Below are 24233 nucleotides of genomic sequence, written 5' to 3'. Positions count from 1 at the left end.
TTATATCTTATACCATTTTCTTTATCCTTCCTCTTGACCTGGGCAGAACTCATCTTTTCCTATGTACAGAGGAAAGCAAAAAGGAAAGCAAAAAGTGTATTTACCACTTCCTATCCTATTTCCAGATGAACAGCCCTGAATTTAAAAAGCTCAGGGGGTTCTTTTATTCATTCTTCAAAAAGGGCTGGTTTTTTTTTTCCGGTTCACCATCTATCTTCTTTTATTATTCTGTTCCTATTAGAACTTCCCAGGTCTGAAATTTCTTAAATATTTAATTTCATCTCTACAGATTTCACCTCCCCCTTTACCCAGATTTTACTGACCTGTTGGGTCAAACTTTTAAAACAGCCTGACCTATTGCAAGCATTCAACTTGATTGCATGCAGACACTGATGTGTGTGCAAGTCCTGATATATGTGAGTATATATTAGTGTCCAAATCATGGGTTGCATGAGCGTACTAGAATTTCTTTATATGCCCTATTGTAAGTATGGCCTCTGACTGTGGGCTCTGCTCCTGAACAGTATCTGAAATTCAGCAAGTTTTCCACTTTTGATTTCCCATCAGCTCCAACCAATTTCCTTAAATGAATCATAATATTTCTACACCAGTCTTGTTAAAGTCCGTTATCCCTGTGTTTTACACTCAGCTTTTCAAACCAGAAGACATGATCACTGGATCTGAGGCCCCTGTAAACTTAAGCTGTGTGTAGTCCTGAAGGTTATTTTCAAAACATGATTCACAGCAGCCTCTCCCTGTGCTATTCATGATGTAAATCACGCGGTAAAGGAGAGGCTGAAATCCATGTGATACTGTCACAAATCCACGGCTACCAACGTCATGGCTGTCCCTGAGGTGCACTGAGGGGACATACAGAATGTCATGGCAACAACAGAGACAAGCGGGAAAGAAAGCCTACATCCTCCTGCCCCAGAGTAGACCCCTCTTAGCACTATAGGGGAAGACTCTCTGAAGGGCCAGCAGCACACTGCTTATGGCATAGGCTGACCCCACTTTAGGCTCTGTACTGCTGGCCCCTTCTGCCCATGAAACAAAGGCTGGCCCCAGCACTAGAGCAGTATGGGGGATTCTCCCTAAGGGACCAGCAGTTTGGGGCCTATGACACAGGGGCTGGCCTGGCACAATAGGGCCTATGACATGTAGGCTGGTTCTGCAACACAGGGCTTTTGACACACAGGCTGGTCCTGGCCCTGATGACACAGGGTCTGGCCTGGCAGTACAGGGCCTATGACACATGGGCTGGCAGTAAAGGGCTTATGAGACACAGGCTGGTCCCGCAATACAGGGCCTATAACACATGGGCTGGTCCCACAGTATAGAACTATGACCCATGGACTTGCCCTGCAGTACAGGGCTATGACCCATGGCTGGCCTGGCGGGGGCGGTGCCCCTCCCTCTCCTAGGCAGAGAACCCGACTCCATCACTGCAAGTCGGCCTTTAGCGATGACGTAAAGGGGCGTGGCCAGGGCGGCCATCTTGGGAGAAGCCCCGCAGCAGAGACCCCGCCCGCCAGCCTGACGTCACGCCTCAGATCCGGCCCACTCACATTATCGCCGCAGAGCCCCTCCCACAGATACTGGGAGCCTACCCGGAGCCGCCCTCCTATTAGCGGAGCGACCCATCTGTCAGGCCTCGGGCCCGCCCCCTCACGGCTCGCGGCCGCCCCGGCAGGGGGCCAGTCTAGGCTGAGGGGCGAGCACGTCATTCGCTGCCGCTCGGGACCGGGAGTCAGGCGGCCGCTGCGGAGAGACGCCGGGGAGCGCAGCCGCGGCCAGGTGAGGGGAGGAGAATCGGGGACAAGGGGGTCTGTGAATATTAATGAGGGGGCGTGCTCATGAATATTCATTGAGACGGGGTAATATTATGAATTAGGGGCCCTCGTAACTATTCGTAACGGTCATGACCATTAATGACATCTGCTCTTCGCTAATGGGGATCCGGAGCTAATCTGCATACCGTGCTCCTGTGCAGAGGGCGCGCCTGTTAACGAGGGATGGGTCATGTATATTCATAGGCCGGCCTGTGCATATTAATTAGTTGGCGCCATAGATTAGTAGGGGCCCTTGATTCTAGCCTCTGGCTGCATTGGTGGCCCACGCCTTAGCAGTACCCCGAGGGGAGAGCTCAGGGCACGAGTGGGGAGTGGCGAATGTTCCTGTTGCCAGAGCCCAGGGATTATTGGCCTGGGGCGCCGAGGTGCCGCTTTAGGCCTGGCAAAACATCACTGTCAATTTTTGTTATCACAGTGATGCTTATTTTTACGCATTTTTTAAAATTTTAGTCAATTTCAAGTGTTCACAGTGGCGAGATGGGGGGAGAGGGGACGCACAGGCCGGAACTCGTTAATGACAGCGGGTGCTGAGAGTCACAAAGTCAAAGCTTTCGAACCATTAAAACACACATTGTCAGTGCCAGAATACATAAAACAAATATCCTGACATCAAACTCTAATAAGTTCTCAAGCAGTGTTCTCAAAGCAGATGGCTTTGCCCGTCTGTTAATTTTGATCATCATCCACGGAAATGTTTATTGGCTGCTTGCCTGGTGAAATCAACGTTTACCGATAACACTCTGGTTCTTCCAAGCCTGCTCATATCCATTGGAAGGTGCTGGCTGGGCAGTGGCGGGTGCTGCCCTCAGCTGGGGTCGTGTAGCCTGCACCCAGGGGTGGCCTCGATGTGAGACCTTTCAGGAAGCTCCTGCCCAGCAGCTGTTAGGACAGGACAGTAAATCCGTTTGAAACTCGTGAGTGCTTCCATAGGGCCGAATCTCAGCCCTTGCTCAGAATTTGAGTGACCAGGCTGTGCACACGCAGATCTGCAGGGGATGAGGGCGCTGGGCAAGGAATCCTCCTCCAGGCTCAGTAGCCCAGGCAGGAGTGGCTAGTGGATCTGCTTAGTTAAGGATCCTTGTCCCAACAGCTGCTAGCCTGCGGTTTGTTGGATTTTCTGAAAAGACTTGAGTTTGCGTGGGTGCATGCTGAACCGCCCCAGCACACAGAGCAGCAGCCCATCTCCAGTCCATCCCACCCCTGTCCACCCAGCATCTTCTTATGGATATGAGTCACTTTACCCCTCCCACGTGAACCCTTGCACTGCGGAGTACAGGGAGCCCATCCAGAACACAGTTCTGCAGTATATGGGCAATACAAACCCCTGTGTGTGGTCCTACCTCCCTTCTGCTCCCCATACAGTAGAACTTCATCAGTTCTGCTGCAGCCATGGAGGGAGTGAGACCAGGATTTGTTTTCTAGTGTGCGTTTGTGATATTCTGTACCTTGGGGGAGTGTCCTGGAACTCCCATATTCCTCATTTTTATATAATCGTTATGTTACCTTATTTTATATGCTTTATATGTATTGGGGAAAGGTTATGATCTACTGAAAGTCATTTCTCTATCCATATATTTAGGGTGACCAGATGTTCCATTTTTAAGGGACAGTCCCGTTTTTGGGACTTTTTCTTATATAGGTGCATATTACCCCCCACCACCTATCCTGTTTTTTCACAGGTTTCTATCTGGTAACCCTACATATATGTATATCATTAATGTATATGAAGTTATGAGAAGTGTGTTATATGGTTGTCACTAAAACGTGCTGTAAGATGGGGAATCAGCCAGATATTACCTCCCCAGAGGCAACAGCAGGAAAAGTAACCAACACCGGGGTGGGGTGTCAAACAACCCATCAACAACCATTGTACAGCAAGGGAGCTACAATGCAATGATTCATCTGCATGAGGCCACATCAGGACAATTGCCCAACCTTGCCTGGGGACTCAGCAATGCCCACCCATACATGCCTGGACTTGTGTTTTCCAAGCACATGAACTGAGGGTATAAAACCGAACACAGGCGGTCCATGCTTGGCCTTTCTCCTTCACCCACCTCCACTGCAAGCAACAAGGATACTCTGAAGACTCTAACTGGGGGGACTGGCTCAGATTTCAAGGGTGAAATCTGTGTACTATGAACTCAATATCCAGTGAGAAAACTGCTTAATCTAGATGTTGCCCAGTCTAATAGGGTTGAAAGTTTAGACTGTGTGCTTATATTTTATTTATTTATTTCTTTTGGTAACTAACTCTGACTTTTTGCTTATCACTTAATTTCACTTAAAATCTCTCTTTTGTAGTCAATAAATTTGTTTTACTGTTTATCTTTACCAGTGAGTTTGTATGAAGTGTGTGGCAAATTTGCTCAGGTTTTGCAAAGGCTGGTGTATATCCACTTTCCACTGATGAAGTGGTGAACCAATTAATAAATCTGCATTGCTCGTCTCGAGCAGTGCAAGACGGTATATTCCTGAGGTACAGTGTTGGGAGCTGGGGAGATTTGGCTCTGGCGCCTTTCTCTGTGTGATTCATGAGTGGCTCTGGGAGCATTCATGCAAACTAGCTGGGCGTTGGGTCTCCACATGCAGTTGTGATGAGTGATAACAGCACCTGGAGGGGTTTGGTGCTGGTCACTAGCAAGGCATTATGAGACACAGCCCAGGCTGGAGAGAGAGAAGGGGGCACAGTGGTCCCACAATCTCAGGCTGCATCCTGGGGATCTCGTCACAGCCTGTTTTCAACTTTGCCTCCAATACCTAGCTAACACCACGTCAGAATTAATTCAGCAGCACTAGAAATTAGGCCCGGGAAATCATTTCATGTTGAATTTCCTTCCTTTACTATCTCCCTGTGGCTTGTCTGCTAGAAGTTGTTGTTGATATTTAACTTTGTGTGTTTGTATGGAAAGGTAACTTGGGGAGGAGGAAATGTGCAGGTAAAGCTTTGGTAGTTTGTTGATTCCACTGCATTGTAGATAGAAGACTTCTTAGACTGTAGAGTTCTCCAGTCAGAAGGGTGATAAGGGTGGTGGTGGCGGCATCTGGGAGAGTGGGTTTTGGTTCTAGAGAAGCCAAGAAGGGTTTGCAAACTTTGAAAAAACATGTCTAAATCAGCATGGATGAAGAAGGTTTATTGGCAGCCACTAAAGTAGACTTATTCATCACTGATACCTTTTTAAAAACTAAATGGAAGTTAGCAAATCTTTTCCTAAAATATGCAGAGCGCGATTGAGTGTCCTGGCTGAACTATGCTCAACATAGAAACACAGAAACAGAATGGAGGTATAGGAAAGGTGGCTTTTCCAAAAGTAGGTCCTTTTTTGTTCCTCCCTTTCAAAGTTCTCAGCCTTTTGAGTTTTTAAATGGCTGTTCTCCTTTTGGAGATTTTCCTCTCGAGCTCTGGAGAGAACTGGTTTCATGTGGGTTGCAGCTGTCCCTTTGTGCTCCCAGGGCTAGGCCTGTTCATTTGCTTAGAGTCCTTAATAACTGTCTTGTTCAAAATTAGACACTAAGGCACCATTCCCTTCCTCCTTTGCAGAGGAAGTGTCTACTAGTCAGGATATTGTCAAGCAGGTTACCTACCTACATAGTATGGAAACTCATGTTAACATTGGGGTGTTGTAGTTTAACATAATAATCCTGTGGGTTGGGTACTATCTTCATGAGTTACCAGCACCATACGAACCAGATTCTTGAGCACTTATCTACAAGTGCTTTGTCGTGTCATTTTCCTTGGCTGTTGTTTGAATGACTTATGAAGTCAGTCTATAGAAAAAGAAATTATCAGCTGTTCTTCATTGAGACCCTACCTATGACCGATGTGTTTTTTCCTGTCATGTACTACTGGCAGAGTTGTCTTCAGTCCATAAACCCATCAGAAAGAAATAACATAATCCGTCATAAAGATTCCATAACCAACTTGTTCACTTGCATTTACTGATATATTCCAACTGACAGTTTTACATTAACTCTATTGAAGCTAATTTAATCATTAAATCATATTATTTTTTCCATTTGATAAGCCCCAAATGATGTTTGTATTGGTAGAAAGGGTGGGCTCAGTGTGCAACTTACACTACATGTTTTTTTTAAATCATATTTAATGTTCACATTTTTCTTCAAGTGTGTTCAATCTCTGTTATCACAGAGTCGTAATGGCGATATTTTATGACTAATTTGATTATTTCCCCATTTCACAAAACTTGCACATACAGTAACTTTTCACTTAATGCTGTAGTTATGTTCCTGAAAAATGTGACTTTAAGTGAAACGATGTTAAGTGAATCCAATTTTCCCATAAGAATGAATGTAAATGGCGGGGTTAGGTTCCAGGGAATTTTTTTTTTTTGCCGTAAGGTGCAGTACTATAGTTGGGAGGTGTCCCTGCCTTACCCCACACAGGCACAGCCCACTGGCACTGGAGACAATGAGGCAGGCAAGGAGGCTGAAGGTGCTGTAGGCTAGGAGAAGCACGTTGCACAGCAGCAGCTTCTCTATTCTGCAAGCACCAGGGGCGGGGGTTCAACCCTCGGCCCACCCACTCCACCCCTTCCCCCAAGACCCACCCTTAACCCACCTCTTCTTCCCCTCCTCTCCCTTTACTCCACACAATGCATCCTCGCTCTTCCCCCCTCCCTCCTGCCTGTGGCAATCAGCTGGTTTGCAGCATTCACGAGGGAGGGGGGAGGAGCAAGGACTCGACGCATAGGCTCCTCCCTCCCTCCCCTGCCTCCTGCCCGTGGCAGTCAGCTGGTTTGCGGCATTCAGGAGGCAGGGGAGTGAGGGGGAGCCTGCGCACCAAGTTCTCACTCCTCCCTGCCGCGAGTGGGAGGAGGGGGAAGGTGCTGATCCGCGGGGTCTGCTGGCAGGTGGGAGGCGCTGGGGGAGCAGGGGCAGGGGAGCTGATTAGGGGGCTGCCAGCTGTGGACAGAGCAGGCAGCCAAACAACGTTATAGCGAAGCATTGCACAACTTTAAATGGAGCATGGTCTGTAATTGAGCAGAGACGTGAGATCGAAACAATGTTAAGCGAGAGGATGTTAAGTGGGGAGTTACTGTATATGTGAGGAGTTTTTTCTATTCAGTGTTGAGGTATTTCCCCCCCTAAAATTACTTGTTTTTCCCATGTTTTTATCCTTCTTTTTTCCTTTCATCTTCCTCATAGGATTCCATCACTTTTTTTAAAAGATGGGAAATGTGGAAAGCAGTTGCTATGAGAACCACCTTTCGAGGTTCCTTCCTGAGGAAAAGACAGATATCGATGGAGTATTTGATACCTTATCTGGGTCGGATGGATCGGGAGGAATAAAGATTGAAAAAGCTACCAGAAAAGCTGTGACCCTGGCAATGTTAAAGGCAAGAAAAGCTATCATGCTTATGTCTGTAATGTAATGTATTGAATATTTTTCTAGAGAAAAAATAGAGATTCATGGGTAGTTAATTTTCAGTGTTATTTCATTTTAATTGCATGTTAAATATTTCTTTTTAAGGGGGAAGGATATATTTAATTTTTTCCTTACAGTTCAAGATTATTAATAACTAAGGTTTATTTGTACTCAGTATCTCTTCAGTTGCACCCAACTGAAAACAACAGGTCTGATTCTGATGTATCTTAGCAGCAATATGAATATGTTTTGCAGAAGCCAACAAATGGAGAGAATATTTCTCTTACTCAGAATTTATGGGTCTGTTGTAATTTACAGAATTTATTGGCAAGTTGTATCATAATTAGATTCATGTTCGGTTATGTCATTCTTGACTGCTCTCACAGCCACTAATCTTCACCCTTGTACTGAAGTGAGAACATTTAATTTTGAGTGATTAAGCCATGTAAATTAACATATATTACATTCTGTGATTAACTTTGCATTAATTTTCTAATCAAGTAAAAGGAGGAAAAATATTTTTGTAGCATTTGACAACTTTAGTGTGACAGCAGTCAAATGCCTAAATTTACATCAATCTAGAGACGTCACCCAAGGATGCGAAAAATTTACACTCCTGAGTGGTGTAATTAAGCCAACTCCTGGTGTAGACACAGCTAGGTCAATGGAAAAATTCTTCTGTTGAACTAGCTACCACTGCTTGGGGAAGTGGATTACCTACATCAACGGAAAAGCCCCTTCCATCAATATAGGACGCGTCTACACTACACCCGATAGTGGCAAACTGCAGCTGTGCACTCTAGCACCCATAGTGTAGACATGGCATAAGTTCCTGCTACTTGTCTCACTTCAAGATCCTATGGCACTTTTAGAAAACCTCTTTATGTACCAGTACCCTAGGTGTCAATCCCTCTTTCGATATAATATGCTATAATGTCTAAGGGCAGGTCTGACCTAGAAGCTCTACACTGGCGCACCAGTGCAGCTGCACCACTGTAGCACATCTGGTGAAGATGCTCTGTGCTGACAAGAGAGCGTTCTCCTGTCGGTATAGTGCTGGAGTGGACAGCACTTGGGTTGCTGTAACTTGTGTCACTCTGGGGAGTAGGGGTGTGTGTCTCTTTTTCACACCCCTGAGCGACGTAAGTTAGATGGACTTAAGCAGCAGTGTAAACCTGCCCTAAGACTGTGGGTTCCAGTTCTGCTGCAGCTGAAATCAATGGGAGTTCTACCACTGACATCAGTGGGAGTGGGATTGAGCCCTACATATTGGTTTTGCTGTACATATAGTGTGTGGTCCAGCTTCCATAGATGTCCACAGGAGTGTGGACATTTATTTCACTGGGACTACTAGAAAGGGCACTGCACTGAAGGGACCTGATTCTGATCTCTGACTGCTTTTACACCAGTGGAAATTAGAGATGAATTAGGCTCAAGGTATTGAACATATTATGTGAAGTGCTTTACATACTCTCCCTTAGGTGTTATGCCAGGGGAGGGCAAACGTTTTGGCCTGAGGGCCGCATCTGGGTATGGAAATTGTATAGCGGGCCATGAACGCTCATGAAATTAACAATTCCGAGATATTCAAATAAACTCTATTGAATAAAGATACATTTTAGTGGAAATAAAAATAAAACCTTACTTTTTATAAATATGCCATCGTAACAACGTATTACAATAATTAAACCAAACTTAACCCCTTTCCATGCCCTCTTTGAATAATGTGAACAATGCAGCTAGTCACCCTTTTTTACAATGGCATCAAAGTCCGGTGTCATTCTCGTTGTGGAACTCTGCAATACTGAGCTGAGATGCTGGTCAGTTAACTGGGATCTGTAGCGAGATTTATCGTAATTCAGCAGGGAAAATGTTTTTTCACACACAAACAAAATGTTCAACAAAACAAGGATTTTCTGTGCCACCTTGCGGATATTTGGGAACTTTGTTTTTCTCAAGGAGGCATAAAACTCATCCAGTTTTTCTGAATTGTACTTTTCCTTCAAGGTGGAATTGCACTGGAGATCAATGAGCTTCAGTTGTAATTCTTGTGGGGCTTTCTTGTGGTCAAATGACAGTGGGCACAACACCAGCTGTCTTCTCTATTTTCTCAAAGTCAGAGAATCAATGAGAAAATTCTCCGGGCAAGTCACTCAAAATTTTGCTGTACTTTTCTCTCTGTTCTGGTGACACTTCCAAGTATTTCACTGTTGGAAAGTAAGCGAACACTTTGTCCTTAATTTGTTTTGAAAACAAGACTAACTTGGCTTTGAAAGCTGTCACACTAGAATACAATTTGTGTACAAACACATTCTTTTCTTGCAAGTTTACATTGCGTTCATTTAAATGTGCCAAGATAGCCACGCCAAAAGCAAGGTCGCACACCCAGTTTGAATTCTTTAATTCAGGGAAATCATTTTCTTTCCCCTGCATCTCCAGAAAAGTGCGAATTTCATCTCTGAGCTCCCACACTTGCTGCAATACCTTTCCTAGGCTGAGCCAGCGGACATTTGTATGATAAAGTAAGTCAGGGTGTTCGGCGTCAGTGTCTTCAAGAAGGGAAATGAATTGCCGATGATTAAGTCCCCTCGCTCTTATGCAGTTCACTATTTTCACTACTGTGCGAACAACACGATCAATGTCCAGAACATTTTTGCAGAGGGCCTCCGATGTATATACTACAATGCAGAAAAATCACCTCTTTATCAGGGTCATACTCTTTTACTTTGTCCTGAATTCTTTTGAAAAGTCCTACGTTTTTCCTAGTTAAATTTGGTGATCCATCTGTGGTTATGTTTGCCAGTTTACTCCAGGGGAGCTTCAGATGTTCAAGGCACCAGACTCCCTCTCATATAAATCCAATCCCTTAGCTGTGCCTCTCATTGATTCCAATGATAAAAATTCCTTTGTGATTTCAAATTTGTTGTCAATTCCTCTGACAAAATTCAGTAACTGCTGTGTCCTTACTGTCAGTGCTGTCATTGAGAGCTAACGGAAACAATGGAAAGCCCTGTGCTTTTTTGTTCAACTCAGAAGCCAAATGTTCATCAACCACTTCTACATGGCGAGTAACAGTTCTTTGTGGCAAACTAATGTTCTCAAATGTGTTTTGGTATTCCGGGCACAGCATGTCAGCAACATCAACCATACATTCTTTCAAAAACTCCCCTTCAGCAAAAGGCTTATTTTGTTTAGCGATTTTTAAATGCCAGAACATAACTTGCCTTTGTAGTGACTGCCTGGACTGCAGCTTGTCGCACATAAGTATTTTGCTCAGTTTTTAAGTTCGTGGTGAGTTTCTCAGCTTTTCTTGCCCTTTCCTCAGTTGTTAAATTGCTGACATGATTAGGATGTTTCGTAGAAAAGTGGCGATTCAAATTGTACTCCTTGAACACCGCGATGCTTTCCTGACAAATCAGGCATACAGCCTTCGAGTTCACGTTTGTGAAAAAATATTTTGCGTTCTATTCTTTGTTGAAAACCCAACACTCACTGTCCACTTTTCTTTTTTTTGCAGCACTCATTTTTGAAAGGGTAAAGAAAATCCTAACTGCTGCCCTTATTTCAAACGGCTCTTTTACAAGATGGCAGCACTGTGAAAAAACTGGGTCCTCTCTCTAGCCTGGATTTGTCAGGCATCAGCGCCCCTGACAATTTTGAGCCATGGCGCTCTATCTCAGAACCCATGTGGACAAGAAGAGGCAGGTGTAAACTCACCTGTCACTTTCTGCCCCAGCCTCCCCCCAGAAATGTTTTTACTGTTGTACTTTGAGTTCTCTTTGCATATTTGCATTCATTAAACGTTTGTATGTAGTAAGAGATGTTACTGCATGAGGTATGGTACGTGGGGGGGCTCCACGGGGCGGTACCAGAGACTCCTAGGGCCCCTGCTGGAAGTGAGACACCAGGGCAGCTGTGCCACATGCGGAGGCACCCGAGTTAGGATGGGAGCAGCTGCGGCCCCTGGGCGGTTGCCCTCCACTCAAGGCTCTCAAGGGTGGGGCCGGGCCATAGGAAACCAGGAGGGGATTTGGCACGCTGCTGCATAGGGGTGGTGAAGTCATACTTGTGCAATGTGGTGTTTTGCGTGCCAGAAGAATCTTCCCGGAAGTTGGTGCTCAAAATGAACTGCTCATCACTGAGGTGGGGGCTGGGAGCGCTGGGCAGAGCGCGGCAAGCCCCCGGCCCCGCTCCCCCAGACAGAGCACGGCAAGCCCCCGGCGCCGCTCCCCCAGATGGAGTGCGGCAAGCCCCTGTCCCCGCTCCCCTGGCCGGAGCTCAACAGCTGGATAAAAAGGTCCCCGGCCCACAGGCCATAGTTTGCTCACCTCTGTATTATGCTATATAATCACATTCTGTTCTAGTGTATGTATATATTTTGTATATGTTAGTTAGTTTATATACTGTGAAAGCTTCTCAAGTCAAGAGACAGAGAACTCCTTGAATATTATGTCTATGATATACTGTATGAAGCTCTATAGAAATTAGACAGTAATCCAAATCTTACTCATCTTACTCTCATGATCAGTCCAGCATCAGTGGGACTCTTTACATGAGTAAGGTGAACTAGATTTGGCCCAATGATTGAATTGAATATTGCTGTGCAGAGTAAAAATCCTTCTAAAGGTAGTTACTATACATGCATTGTAGTTACTTTTCAGAGTTAATTATCTTGTCTGCAGTTGGTTTCTAAGAGGCAAAATTAGACGGGGGAAATTTCACTTACTTATTTCTTTCAATGCATTTGTGAGCTATATTTCCAAAAAGAAGCATCTTAGACTGGCATAATACATTCAAAACTTTGGTTTGACTAACTGAGCCACAGATCTTTGAAATGGTGTTTTCTTATGGAAATCCTTCACTTGCATGTTTTTAACTTTTTACAAGTTCTAGTTTAAGATAGTTACGATAAAATGACCCTGGCCTTTACATAAGAACGGCCATACTGGGTCAGACCAGTGGTCCATCCAGGCCAGTATCCTGTCTCCGAGAGTGGCCTGTGCCAGATGCTTCAGAGAGAATGAACAGAACAGGGCATTTTTGAGCGATCCAGCCCGTCTTCCAGTCCCAGCTTCTGGCAGTTGGAGGTTTAGGAACTCCCAGAGCATGGGGTTGTATCCCTGACCATCTTGGCTAAATAGCAATTGATGGACCTATCCTCCATGAACTTACCTCATTCTTTTTTTAGCACGGTTATACCTTTGGCCTTCACAACATCCCCTGGCAACAAGTTCCACGGGTTGACTGTGTGTTGTGCGAAGAAATACTTCTTTTTGTTTGTTTTGAACCCATGGCCTATTAATTTCTAAATAACTAAAGGTCTTACAAAATTGTGCTGGAAACCTTGGGGATACTATTAAAGTAGTTGATGAAGATGGGGACTGCCTCTTTGAGAAGTGACTTTCTGTGAAGGTTTCACTCTAATATATATTAGATAGTGGGATATTCAGTTCCTAACCAGTACACCTAAGCACAGATCAGCTGGACTGTTTTAGCTGCGTATAGATGTCTTGTTCTTCCTAGTTAAAAATCTGTCCTTAACTCTTCTTTCTCTGACAGGCCCATGCCCAGGAAGCATTACCAGAGCAAATGACCTTGAGGCTATACAATGGAATGAAAAGTGTTGACCTGACTGGGAAGTCAGCTGGCTCAAGTGAACAGATTGTTAAGGAGCAGTTCATAGTTTTTATGTCAGCCCTATTAAAAGGCAACGTAGAGGAGAAGAGTAGCATAATAATGAGAATGATATCTAGTACCGAAGGGCCTGTGAAGGGAAAACAAATCCAAGAGGTAAAGGGGAAAAAAATCATTTGTGTGTATTTTGGTTTTCTTAAATGTTTTGGGGAGGTAGTGGTTAGAGCCCCGGGCTGAGATTCAGGACTCCAGGGCTTTTCCTAGCTCAGCCACTCACTCACTCTGACCGTGGGGAAATCATTTGAGGGCCAGATTGCGTATGGCAGTAGTGCTGTGGGGATGGATGTACGTAGGCCCCCTGTGAACCAGTCTCAAGAGTCAGTGGCTGCACTGGGAGGAACATATAGACTGCTCCCTTGAGGCACACTCAGGGTTCACACACCCAAAGCGGGTGTAGAGGAACCCAGCGGGAGAACAAGCTGCACAAACAAACGGGATGATGCAGCCCGAGCACTCCCAAGTTCCTCTGGGGGCAGTGTAGCTCCACTTCACCCCCAATATGGGCCAGATTGTAAATTACACGGTCTGACCCTCTGTTTCTTCTCAGTTTACCCATGTGTAAAAGTTGTTTAATAGTTACTATACCATGGAAGGATGTTTGAGAATTAAGGTTTATACTTGAGATCATTGGGGGAAGGGCGCTTAACAAATGCGAACTAAGATTATTTATGAAATTTAACTATACTAGACAGGTGTTATTCATAACATTTACTTATGGCAACGACGTCCATATCACCCAGACCACTGTGATAAGCACCGATTAATGCCCTTGTGGGGTGCTCTGTGGTGTTCTTCACAATTTTCTTTTAAATATGGAATTAAGGTTGTAATGGCAACATTATGCCCTTTAAGTTCACAGAGGATCTGATCACTTCTGTAGTCCATGTACTGCGATACAGGAATCTGCTGAAGGGCTGGAATCTGGAGATGACTCAAGATCCTGCCAGTGGAGTAAAGGCTCTGGCTTCTCAGCTGTTATCAGAACTGAAACTTGAAGGTAAGCAGTGAAAATACTGAAATAATTTATGCCAAAATGGTGCAAATATTGCAGAGTCAGCTGTTTTTGCAAGATATTTACTCTCTCTGACTGGAGTTCGAAATTCAGATCAAGAACCAAAACAAGAGGGTTGAATTCAGATCTGGAGATTTTAATTACCCACCTACACTTCCTGACAGAATTTGGGATCTGTTTGGATTTGAATTCCCAGTTCAATCTAATTTGTAGTCATGCAGATTTATAGCTACGTGTTTTATCTCATTATGCCTCGTCAGCATTGTAGAATTACTTGGCTTACAGTTGATTGGTGTTTTGTGCATTTATATCCATTTATGGCTGTCTTTGCTTATGCTTTGAGACCATGCTTTGCTATGCCATGGCATTAGACCTGGTTTGAGCATTGGCCTGCTAAACCCAGGGTTGTGAGTTCAATCCTTGAGGGGGCCATTTAGGGATCTAGGGCAAAAATCTGTCTGGGGATTGGTCCTGCTTTGAGCAGGGAGTTGGACTAGAGGACCTCCTGAGGTCCCTTGCAACCCTGATATTCTATGATTCCATGATCTTGTAGAAGCCATCTGATATGTTATAACTGAGGCATCATATTTTTCAACCATCTTTCCAACGCAGCTAGAGGATGTCCCAGATTAGCAAGTGCTCTGCCCCTTTCCAATGCATACGTTCACTTAATCTTGCGGACAGTATTAGCTCCTTCCGTATGCAGTTTAATATTTGTTTGAATAATGAACAAAAGCGAATAAGTGTTTCCACTGTAAAAAATTAGAAGGCAAGTAATTATATACTTGGATGCTATAAGCAGCTTTGCAGATCCCTTGTGAGAAATGTACAGACTATCTTGTGTTAATGCGTTCATTATGTAGATGGGAAGAAACTCGCAGGACCTCCTCTCATGGATGCCATGTGTGATCAAAGTACCATTGAGAACTGGGTGTTCCAAGTTCCACAGATATCTACTTTCCTCAGTGTTATCATCAGGCAGGGGCTTCTTGTCCTGCATTCACTCCCAGATCAGGCTAACGACCTAGTCAAATTGGTTCCAAAGTGCAAGGGCATCAAAGGAAGAGGATTTGTTAGTCTTCTTGACATCCCATCCATCATATACATCAACTCCCACCTGCCCTCGGAACTACAGCACAAGTGGAGGCTTTTGTTTTCTTCTCGGGTTCATGGAGAAAGTTTTTCACAGCTGTGTGGGCAAATCATAAACCAGGGTCCCTGTATATTGATCTTAAAGGACTTGGATGGATATATCTTTGGTGGGTTTGCATCAGACTCATGGGAAGTTAAACCACAATTTCAAGGTAAGAATTTCTTTATTTTTCTGCAAAATCTCATGGCTTAGAGTAGCTGCATGGCATGTGTTAGTGAAGACTTTATCAAGGAAGCGAAGGAAAAGGAACTCTTGCAAGACAGTTGAATCTGTCCTCTTCCAAATGTTAACGTGTGGCTATCTTTTGACTTAATTTCAAAAGCTTATCTGTCTCAGTGGAAGAATAATTTGTTGACCCTGTAGTTCTTCTCCACTCCTTATTTTCTGTTTTCTCACATACAGAGTTGCCCATGATATTGATACGACAACATCCAGTAGATGAACTCTTACAAAACATAGTTTAATCAAACCATTCTTTCTGTCATTTATTGTTTCCCTTAGAAAATCTCTCTTCACCTGCTACATTGATGCTCTAACAAAACCAGAATGTAGCCATAATGGTCGTTGATGTGTGATTCATTGGTATCTGTTGCATTGCATGTTGTTTAGCAGGAATACCTTTCTATATCTACTTCCTGAACTCAGGAATTTTACTGGGCTAACACATATCTTGCTTCTCTAAAACATAGGAAATGCTTGCTTCCTTACTTCAAAATGAAACTATAATTCTGTATGTTGGTAAAAACATGGCTAGTTCCTCTGCCCTATTGCGAACCCAGACCCAATACTGATGGTTGCTTTATAGTTTGTATCTGTTATTCATTGACAATTTTTAAATCCGCAGGACTTACTGACCACAGAATAAATACCCTAGAACAAATTATCTTTTCAGTTCTACCCACTGACTTCACTGGAGCTCCATTGGTATAAACGAGAGAAGAATGTGGCCCACCAAACTTCATTATTTAATAGATTAAAATAAACGTCCACTAGATGGCGGTCTTATGTTTGTTTGGCTGTTGCTCTACACAGTGAAAAATATACCAGTACACACACACACGGCCAAATTCTGCTCTGTGTCACTGGAATGACTCGATTTACATTGCTGAAGCTCAGCAGAATTTGTCTCAGTATGTTTACATCTAACAGATGGATATTTCTGTATATGGATGGATGGATTTATGTTCCTGTTTAAAATACAGCAACAAGGGGTTTCCCTTGGATCTAAAAGCTCTCACTCATGCTAGCTGAACCTTTTATTTTCCCTTTACAAAACTTGGGCAGAGGGGACTTTAGCTTTTGAAGTAGTACCTGAAGAAAAAATATACACAAGGTAACATATAAATATGATTTTTGTGTTTCTCTCACTCCAGCAGGTTAATTTACAAAATATATTGCCATGTCAATTGCTAATCATGTGGTTTAATTAGTGCCTTTGGGTTGGTTGGAATGTGAGAGGCAAGGATTTGAAAAATTTTAAATGGCCAAGTTGTTGTCTTTTAAAATGCAGCTTGCCTCATGCATTATCACAGTTATTTTCTGGTGAGAATTCATGCAACAGGTCTTTTGCACTTGCCCCTTAGAGAACAGTTGTGGTAGACAGGTTACAGAAACTGGTGACATCTTATTGCAGGGGACACTTTTTAACTTGTAGATATTGATTCAAACACACCTTGACCTGATAAATTAGACAGGAAAAATGAGGTTTGATTAAAATCCTTGTGAAATTTTGCAGAGAAAATTGTTTTGTGAGTGTAGAAACTCTGTTTGCATTGATTTAATAGATAACTTACCCTGCTGAACATTCTCATTTATTAATACAACTCCCTAAGTTATATATTTACTCATTTTACTTCATATTACTCATTTTTAAAACCTTGCTGGTTTTAATTAACCTTTCAGCCTGGATCCCTTGCCAACTGTTCAGTAGGGCATTATCCAAGATATTGTTTCATGTTTTTAGTTCTGTGTTTCTTAAACTCAGGGAAAATGCTAGCTGAGGTCTTGATTCAGTAAAGTACTTAAGCACATACTTTGCTGAATTGGGGCCTAATTTGGGAAAACGTAGGCCCTGATTCGCCAGTGTCTTGTACTGTGTGTAAATACACCTGTACAAAATAAAAATAATATGCTACCTGCTGATTAGATGGCATTTTACACCTAGCTTGTACAGGTGTAAGCAACAACAGCGGTGCAAGGCGGTGAAGCATCAGTCCCTTACACCTTCTCTACATATAAAACTTGCATCAAGCTTAACTAAAAGTTTTTTACATCGATCAAGCTGAATTGATGCATCCCAGTTGTAGATAGAACCAAGAGTGTCCACACATAGGGGTTTGCACTGCTCTAACTGAATGGATTTAAAAACTATGTAGGTGAACCTGTGCATGTTTTGTGGGGAGCCCAGTCGTTACATTGTAATCAAACATACCCATGATCCCTAGATTCTGCCCTCATTTACAGCTATGCAATCCCATTGATGTCTGTGGTGCTGCACAGCTATAACGGAGAACTGTGGCTATGTGTCTTGACCAAGCATTGGTACTGGTGCTGCTGACATATCTGTACTTGTTCTGAACTGTTTTGCTGCTTCTTTTTGGGATCTTGCTTTCCTGTCCTATTCAGAAGTAAGTCACACTTTGTCCATTGTTTTGTCTCTGACACTTTACACGGCTGCAATTTATAGGTGACAACAGATGCTTTTTGTTCTCCGTTTCTCCCTCTCTCATGGTGTACACGTACACTGGATACAATGACCACTACATGTATTTGAATCACGGGCAGCAAACTATCCCAAATGGACTCGTAAGTACTAAGAAATGACAGTTTGGAAATCAGATTTGTGGCTGGTCTTTGAAAGTGTCTTGTGTATTTGTTTCTGCCTTTTTAAGCTGACCTATTTCATGTGCTGTGATTCTTAAAGGAAGTTTTCACCTTGTGTATTCGCTCAGCACTTTTACTACAAGGATTTCTCACCCTTAATACATTTTCATTCAGAGTAAAGATGCCAGTTTATCTGATTATTTACAGCTGATGTTCATATTTAAACAGTAAATTATTTAGGGTAAAATCCATTTGATGCATTTCTAACCCAAGTAACTGGGCTTTGGGCAGGTGAAGTTTCTGGGGAGTTAAGGAGTAGAATCCATCCTCAGGTTGTGAACAACGTTCAGGGTTGGCATGCACCCGTCTGGATGCGGCCACTCCAACCTGTTGGCTGGAAGAGTTGGTTGCACGTGTCCACACCATTTACATAGTGTTAGATTCCCTAGACCTGCATAATTGAAGATCCATATGACCCATCCTTAGTCTCTTCTCACTGCCACCCTCATGCTGGTTTATGCATGGCTGCATAAAGAAACCCCCATCAAAAACTATGCACAAAGGTTGTAAAGTCTGTCTCTGTGTGACTACCCCCTGGAAGTTCTCTGTTGAGTCCCACACAGGGTCTTACAGGTGGAGAGGACTTTGCACCAGTCCTCAGCACCATGGTGGATTTCAGTTATTTTAAACAAGCAGGCAAATGTTTTAAGACAGAATGTGTCAGCATTGCCTCAATAGTTACTTCAGTAATCGCTGCATCCCAGTGAAATCTTGCTTTAAAGAAAGCCACATCAAATTGTTCTTGTTGCTTTAAATGGGAAAGACTTGGCTAAAATGGGTATCGCCTTGTTAAAACGGGCGTGTTGTCAAACAAACAGTAGCTGTTAGACTACATGGCGGGTTACATTTCCAAAGCAAGGTACAGCTGATGTATCTGCAGAATTGTCATGCTCCTATAGGACATGCAAGGTGGGTATTGTACAGATAGTTTTCACATGCAAAGATTCAATTTAGATATGTAAACAGAAGCATATCTGAAATGCTCCATTTTACCAGCTTTGGAAATTTGGCCATAAATACTAAAACTAGCAACTTACAATCTACCCCTGAGCCCTGGCCTAGTTTCTGATTTATATGCATTTAATAAGTATTTAATGTGATGCTTTATTTCACAGGGCATGGGAGGACAGCATGATTACTTTGGGCTCTGGATAGACAGTAACTATGGGAAGGGACACAGCAGAGCAAAACCTACCTGTACCACCTACAACAGTCCTCAGCTGTCAGCTAATGAAAACTTTACGCTAGATGCCATGGAGGTGTGGGCAGTGGGAGATCTCCCAGAAAGCGCAGTGGTAAGTGAATACAGTGTTTCAAAAGCTGGCAAAATTCACCTACATGTGTAGAAGCATACATGGGAGAATATAGTTAACATATTTCTACGATGTTTTAAATATGTTGACTTTTTGTCCATATTGTGAGAAATCACATTTTATTTATTTCTTTAGCACCCATTGCTATGGCAGCTAAATACTTTCAGAAATGTAAAACACATAAAGTACGTATGCCAACTGGAACGGGAGGCATAAATGGAACAAACCAGGACTACTGCAGCTGTCTGTATGAAACATTGGCTGGGCTGTTGTAATCCTTTTAAATGACTCTACAATGCTATATATTTGAAGTATGTAAATATCAAGGAGGGAGTGGGATTATTTTGGGTGTTAAAGAGAAGGGAATCAAGCGAGCCATAATTTAGTCAGGGATGCAGGAAGTCTTTGTGGGGCTTGGTATCAATAAGAACAAGTGGGGAAGGTCTTACTGCCTAAGACGTGCATAAATAGACTTGTATGAAAGTTTCTCTGCTCCTGAGGCCAGGTTGAGAACTCTGTATAGTGAATCTTCCTCAGTTGTGCCTGTCACATTGTCTATTTTACGCAGCTGATATTTTCTTTTCACATTATGTAAACATGCCAGAGGCTATACAGTGCGCACAGATCTGTAAATAGAAACAGAACTGGTCGTTTAGGAAGATTGTCAAATTGTATTTGAATCACTTCAAAGTTCATGTCTGTACTTGAAATATTGGTCAGATTAACCAGTATACTCTGACTGGTTTGTGAACCAAAGCAACCGTAAACAGTAAACTGGCCTGCTAAGCCAACTTTACAACTGTCTTGTGTCACTGGAGTGGCACAAAGTAGTTGGTATGTCCTAGTGAATCATTTCCGTTTACATGCACCTGGGAAATCATCATAACGATCTTTAAAACCAAACAAACAGCTTATGGATATTCAAGGTGACCTGACCTTATTGACATTTGTGATGACATTTTAAATTGCCTTTTTGATTTTGTTTAAGATAAAGGGTAAGAAGAGCATCCTCGATACAGACCCCGAGGCACAGGCCTTGTTAGAAATGACTGGAAAAAGTCGTCAGAGCGATGGTTTGCGAGAGCAGATTGAAGATGATGACGATAACTAACATAACCCATGTGACTTGGATCGTTCTGCTTGATCCCATCAAGTGCTGATATTCTTTGGACAGGATATTTTCTCATCTGTTTCCACTTGTATAATTAGCTGAAACAAAAATACAGTGTAAAGAGTACTAGCGTAATAAGTCCAGGAAGATGTCATGACTGCATGTGGTTTCTTTTGGAAGAGTGGGAATTTAGATAGCTGGCTAAGTCCTGGTTGTAGCTGGAAATAAATTTGATAGCATTTGCAGTAGGTTCATTTTCCTCTCTGTGTGAAGATATTGAGCACAAATATTATTATTGCTGCTTAGTCACCTGGCGTATTAACTGTTACTATATATAGAATTTTAAAGATGTCAAGCTTTTGATACTTCAGCTGAAAATAATTCCTTGCATGCAGTGAAATCAGCGTCATTATTTAAATGTCTATGCAGTGTACAAATTGTTATTTTAAAATGATATCTGTAGAACCGTCCAGTTCAGTCTTTATAAAGGGTGCGCTTCATTTAATTTGCTGCTGTAAAAGCTGCTTCAAATTAGGATCTATTTCTAAACTCAGCTTTTCCATAAATTACGGTATATGGATTGTACGCAGAAACATAGAACTCTGGATATACTGCATCCAGTTCTGCACTGACTTATGCTAGACTTCATTTGAGTGAAATTTCACTTAATTAATAAGCCAGCACAGAATTTGGCCCTTTGTAAAATAGTCTTTGCGTCATTCAGGGATTCAACCACAAAGACTCCTATCAGTGGCCCAGTCCTGTGGTTCTTACTCAGGCATAACTCCCATTGAAGTCAATGGAAATTCTCTCGGAAAATGCCTTCAGAGGTAGTCTCGCTTGAGACTGGAGTGCGCGATTACGCTATAAGGCGTCATACAGCTAAAATCCGATACAAATGCCTTAAAAATGTTGGAGTTAATGTCTATAACTTTTGAAAATATTTTCTAATTACAGATTTTGTTGCAATGAAATCAATGATCACTAATTTTTAAAAAAATGTTGACCTCTGATACATTACCTTTTTTTTTTTTTTTTTTTTTTTTTGCTCCTTCTCTATCATTTACAACACTCGTCTGTGCTGGTGAGTAGCTACAATCAGTCACATTCAGGGCTTTTTTCTACTAGAATCCATTGGTAGCTATCAATATTTCAGTACCTTGAGTATTGCTAACCCTCTAGCTATGTAATTTACTTGCCAAACAAACCCAGTTCTACTGAGAACTAGAATTTTCGCCCCAGCAAGTGACATGGGGAATTGAAAATCAGTATTTATTGATATGTATAACTGAGGAATCTTTCTCCCAGTAAAGCAGAAGATCACATGAAAGCATCTTTGTATTAAACTGGATTCACTATCATATAAAGGGTCTAGGTTTTCACTGTTGACACTGCATGGTGCACAAAATATACTTTAACAGTGTATATGGTCATTTACTACTTTGATCAGGTTCCAATGAACTCTGCCACCCTGAAAGTATTTTCTGGTGTACCCTTAGCTATCTGGTGCTTCTTCATTGGGTGCCAAAGTAGGACATTCAAATTAGCTTGTATTTGTGACTTCGCTTTATATGTGAGAAGTAGGTGGTATTCATGATTACTATATATAAATTATTGTTGAAAGGGGAACATGGACAAATCCCTCCTGCTGTAGACCCTGGTAATCATCTATGCGTTTTATACCCTACCCATAATAATGGTTAGCACAGGGGTCGGCAACCTCTGGCACACGGATCGCCAGGGTAAGCACCTTGGCGGGCCGGGCCAGTTTGTTTACCTGCCACGTCGGCAGGTTCGGCCGACCACGGGTCCCACTGGCTGCGGTTCACCGTCCCAGGCCAATGGAGGTGGCGGGAAGCAGTACAGGCGAGGGATGTGCTGGCCGCGGCTTCCCCTGGGTTTGCGTATATGTGGTACCTATTCATCAGTATATGTTGGGAAGGCCTAAGCTAATATTATGTGTTTATCTAAATGATCAAGTTAGGTTCCAGAGTCTTAAATCTGCTCAAAATTCTGTATTGAGTAATTATAGTGAAATTTTTACACAATTGTTTTGTCCTCTGAATGTTTTTATAATAATTTTTAAATGATATGTAGCAGAACTACTGTAGAAAATAAATTAATAAATGTATTTGGTTCTTCCTGTAACAGGTATTTTTGTTGTTGTTGTTGTTTTTTTACATCCTGCCTCCTGAAATTTCCCCAACAATTTCAATTAACTGTTATTCACTGCCTGAACTAGACGATTGTGTAGTGTGACTGAGTGCTGTTAAAATAGCTTCTGGGTTCCATGCCAGAGATTGCTACATTTCTGGAATCTTCTAGAAGAAAACTTTAGTAAGTTATTTATGGGGTTTTTTTTTAAGCAAACCAAAGAGCCAGTTCATAGTTTATGATGAGCAGGAACAAAAGAATTGTCACCAAAGAATAGCTACTGTGGTTAGTTGTGTTTAATTTTGTTAAGTGAATTGCAGAAAACTGCTCTTCTCCAAAAACTTAACATCTGAAGAGCTGACTTGTCTTTGAACCAGTCTGAGTCAGAGCAAAAAGGAGCCACTCTGGATTGGTATTGTGAAGGAAATTCATGTTGAGCTACACCTTATTGCAAACCAGCGTAGCATTTGACTGCATTGACGTCCTATGATTTGTGACCTTGGAGGAGCTGGACTTTTTTATCTTTCAACCAGATCATATAAGGTGAAGGTGGTTGGTGGGGGAGAGAGAAATCGAACACGGTGGTGCTTTTAGTGAGTGTTCTTAAGGAGGATCTATTTACAGACTTGCCCAGCAAGATGATGCTGACACAAGGCACTTCCTGGTAAGTGAACAAGGAACTTTGGATGTTGTAATTGCTGACAGAATGCTTACTATATTGCAAAAGTTGTATTCTGCCACAATAACCTTGCCCAGGCCTCTCCACACTGTTTAAACAAAGGGAACAAAAACTGCTTTATATTTTAGCAGTTCTAAAAAACCCCCTCATACATCAGCGAGTGTAACTTTAACAAAGTGAACAAACTTATGGAAGGAGTGATTTTCCAAGAAGTGTTTCAGCAATATCTTCTGTATGGAAATGAAGCTCCCAAGTTCTGTAATTACATAGAATCTTATGGATAGAAGGGACCACAAGGCCTCTCTAGGCTATTCCCCCTGCCAAGATGTAGGATTTGTTGTATCTAAACCATCCAAGACAGATGGCTATCCAGCCTCCTTTTGTAAACCAACAGTGAAGGAGATTCTACAGCCTCCCACGGCAATCTGTCCATTGTCCTACTGTTCTTGCAGTTAGGAAGTTTTTCCTGAGATTTAACTAAATCTGCTAAGCTGCAGACATGGGGGTGCAGAAATGGAACATGCCAGTGTACAAAACAAGCAGTTCATTTGCAAGTGAGTATCTTTTTCCCCCTGGTCTTGTCTGTCAAGCCGAAGGCTGTTTCCCATGCACCACTGCATTCCAGTGCAAGGATGTAGAAAGGAATGAGCTAGCAATGAAAACATCCCCTCCTAGGTTTTCATTGTTGTTCTGGGTTTTAATAATGCCTCCCTCCCACCAAAATATTGTGCACCTTATCTACTGGCCAACAGTATGCTGTATCACAACCCCTATCCTAGGCTATGGTAAAGGTCTTTGAATGATGGACAGCAACTCCTAGGTCAATACAACCGTCGTTCCATGGTGCTCCATTACTGTATTTGGCACTGCAACACCTAACTGATTTAGGAGCCTAAATCTGATTTTCAAAAGGGATAGAAGCATTTAGGAGCTTAAACCCCATCAACTGTCAATAGGATTTAGGCTCCTACGTGCTTAAATCCCGGTTAAAAAAT

General features: G+C 42.7%; 1 protein-coding gene across 1 annotated transcript; it reads left to right on the top strand.

Annotated features, from left to right (window-relative positions):
• The first annotated feature begins 1643 nt into the window (after positions 1 to 1643).
• MEAK7 (MTOR associated protein, eak-7 homolog) lies at positions 1644 to 22510 on the top strand. The gene is made up of 8 exons (XM_039503265.1): positions 1644 to 1797; positions 7020 to 7210; positions 12799 to 13029; positions 13786 to 13930; positions 14809 to 15249; positions 17785 to 17903; positions 19097 to 19276; positions 20283 to 22510. The coding sequence occupies exons 2-8, from the start codon at positions 7043 to 7045 to the stop codon at positions 20403 to 20405; spliced, it is 1407 nt and encodes a 468-aa protein (XP_039359199.1). The 5' UTR covers positions 1644 to 1797; positions 7020 to 7042; the 3' UTR covers positions 20406 to 22510.
• Positions 22511 to 24233: the final 1723 nt, after the last annotated feature.

Source organism: Mauremys reevesii, linkage group 16 (assembly GCF_016161935.1).
Source record: "Mauremys reevesii isolate NIE-2019 linkage group 16, ASM1616193v1, whole genome shotgun sequence".
NCBI lineage: Eukaryota > Metazoa > Chordata > Testudines > Geoemydidae > Mauremys > Mauremys reevesii.
Note: the sequence above shows the minus strand (reverse complement) of the source record. Positions and strands in the feature narration are given on the sequence as shown.

Excerpts from the sequence above, each read along its gene's own strand:
- MEAK7 (XM_039503265.1), top strand. The coding sequence starts at position 7,043 with ATGGGAAATGTGGAAAGCAGTTGCTATGAGAACCACCTTTCGAGGTTC. Across the intron at positions 7,211-12,798 it reads TGACCCTGGCAATGTTAAAG|GCCCATGCCCAGGAAGCATT; the intron begins GCAAGAAAAGCT and ends TTTCTCTGACAG. Across the intron at positions 13,030-13,785 it reads AGGGAAAACAAATCCAAGAG|TTCACAGAGGATCTGATCAC; the intron begins GTAAAGGGGAAA and ends ATGCCCTTTAAG.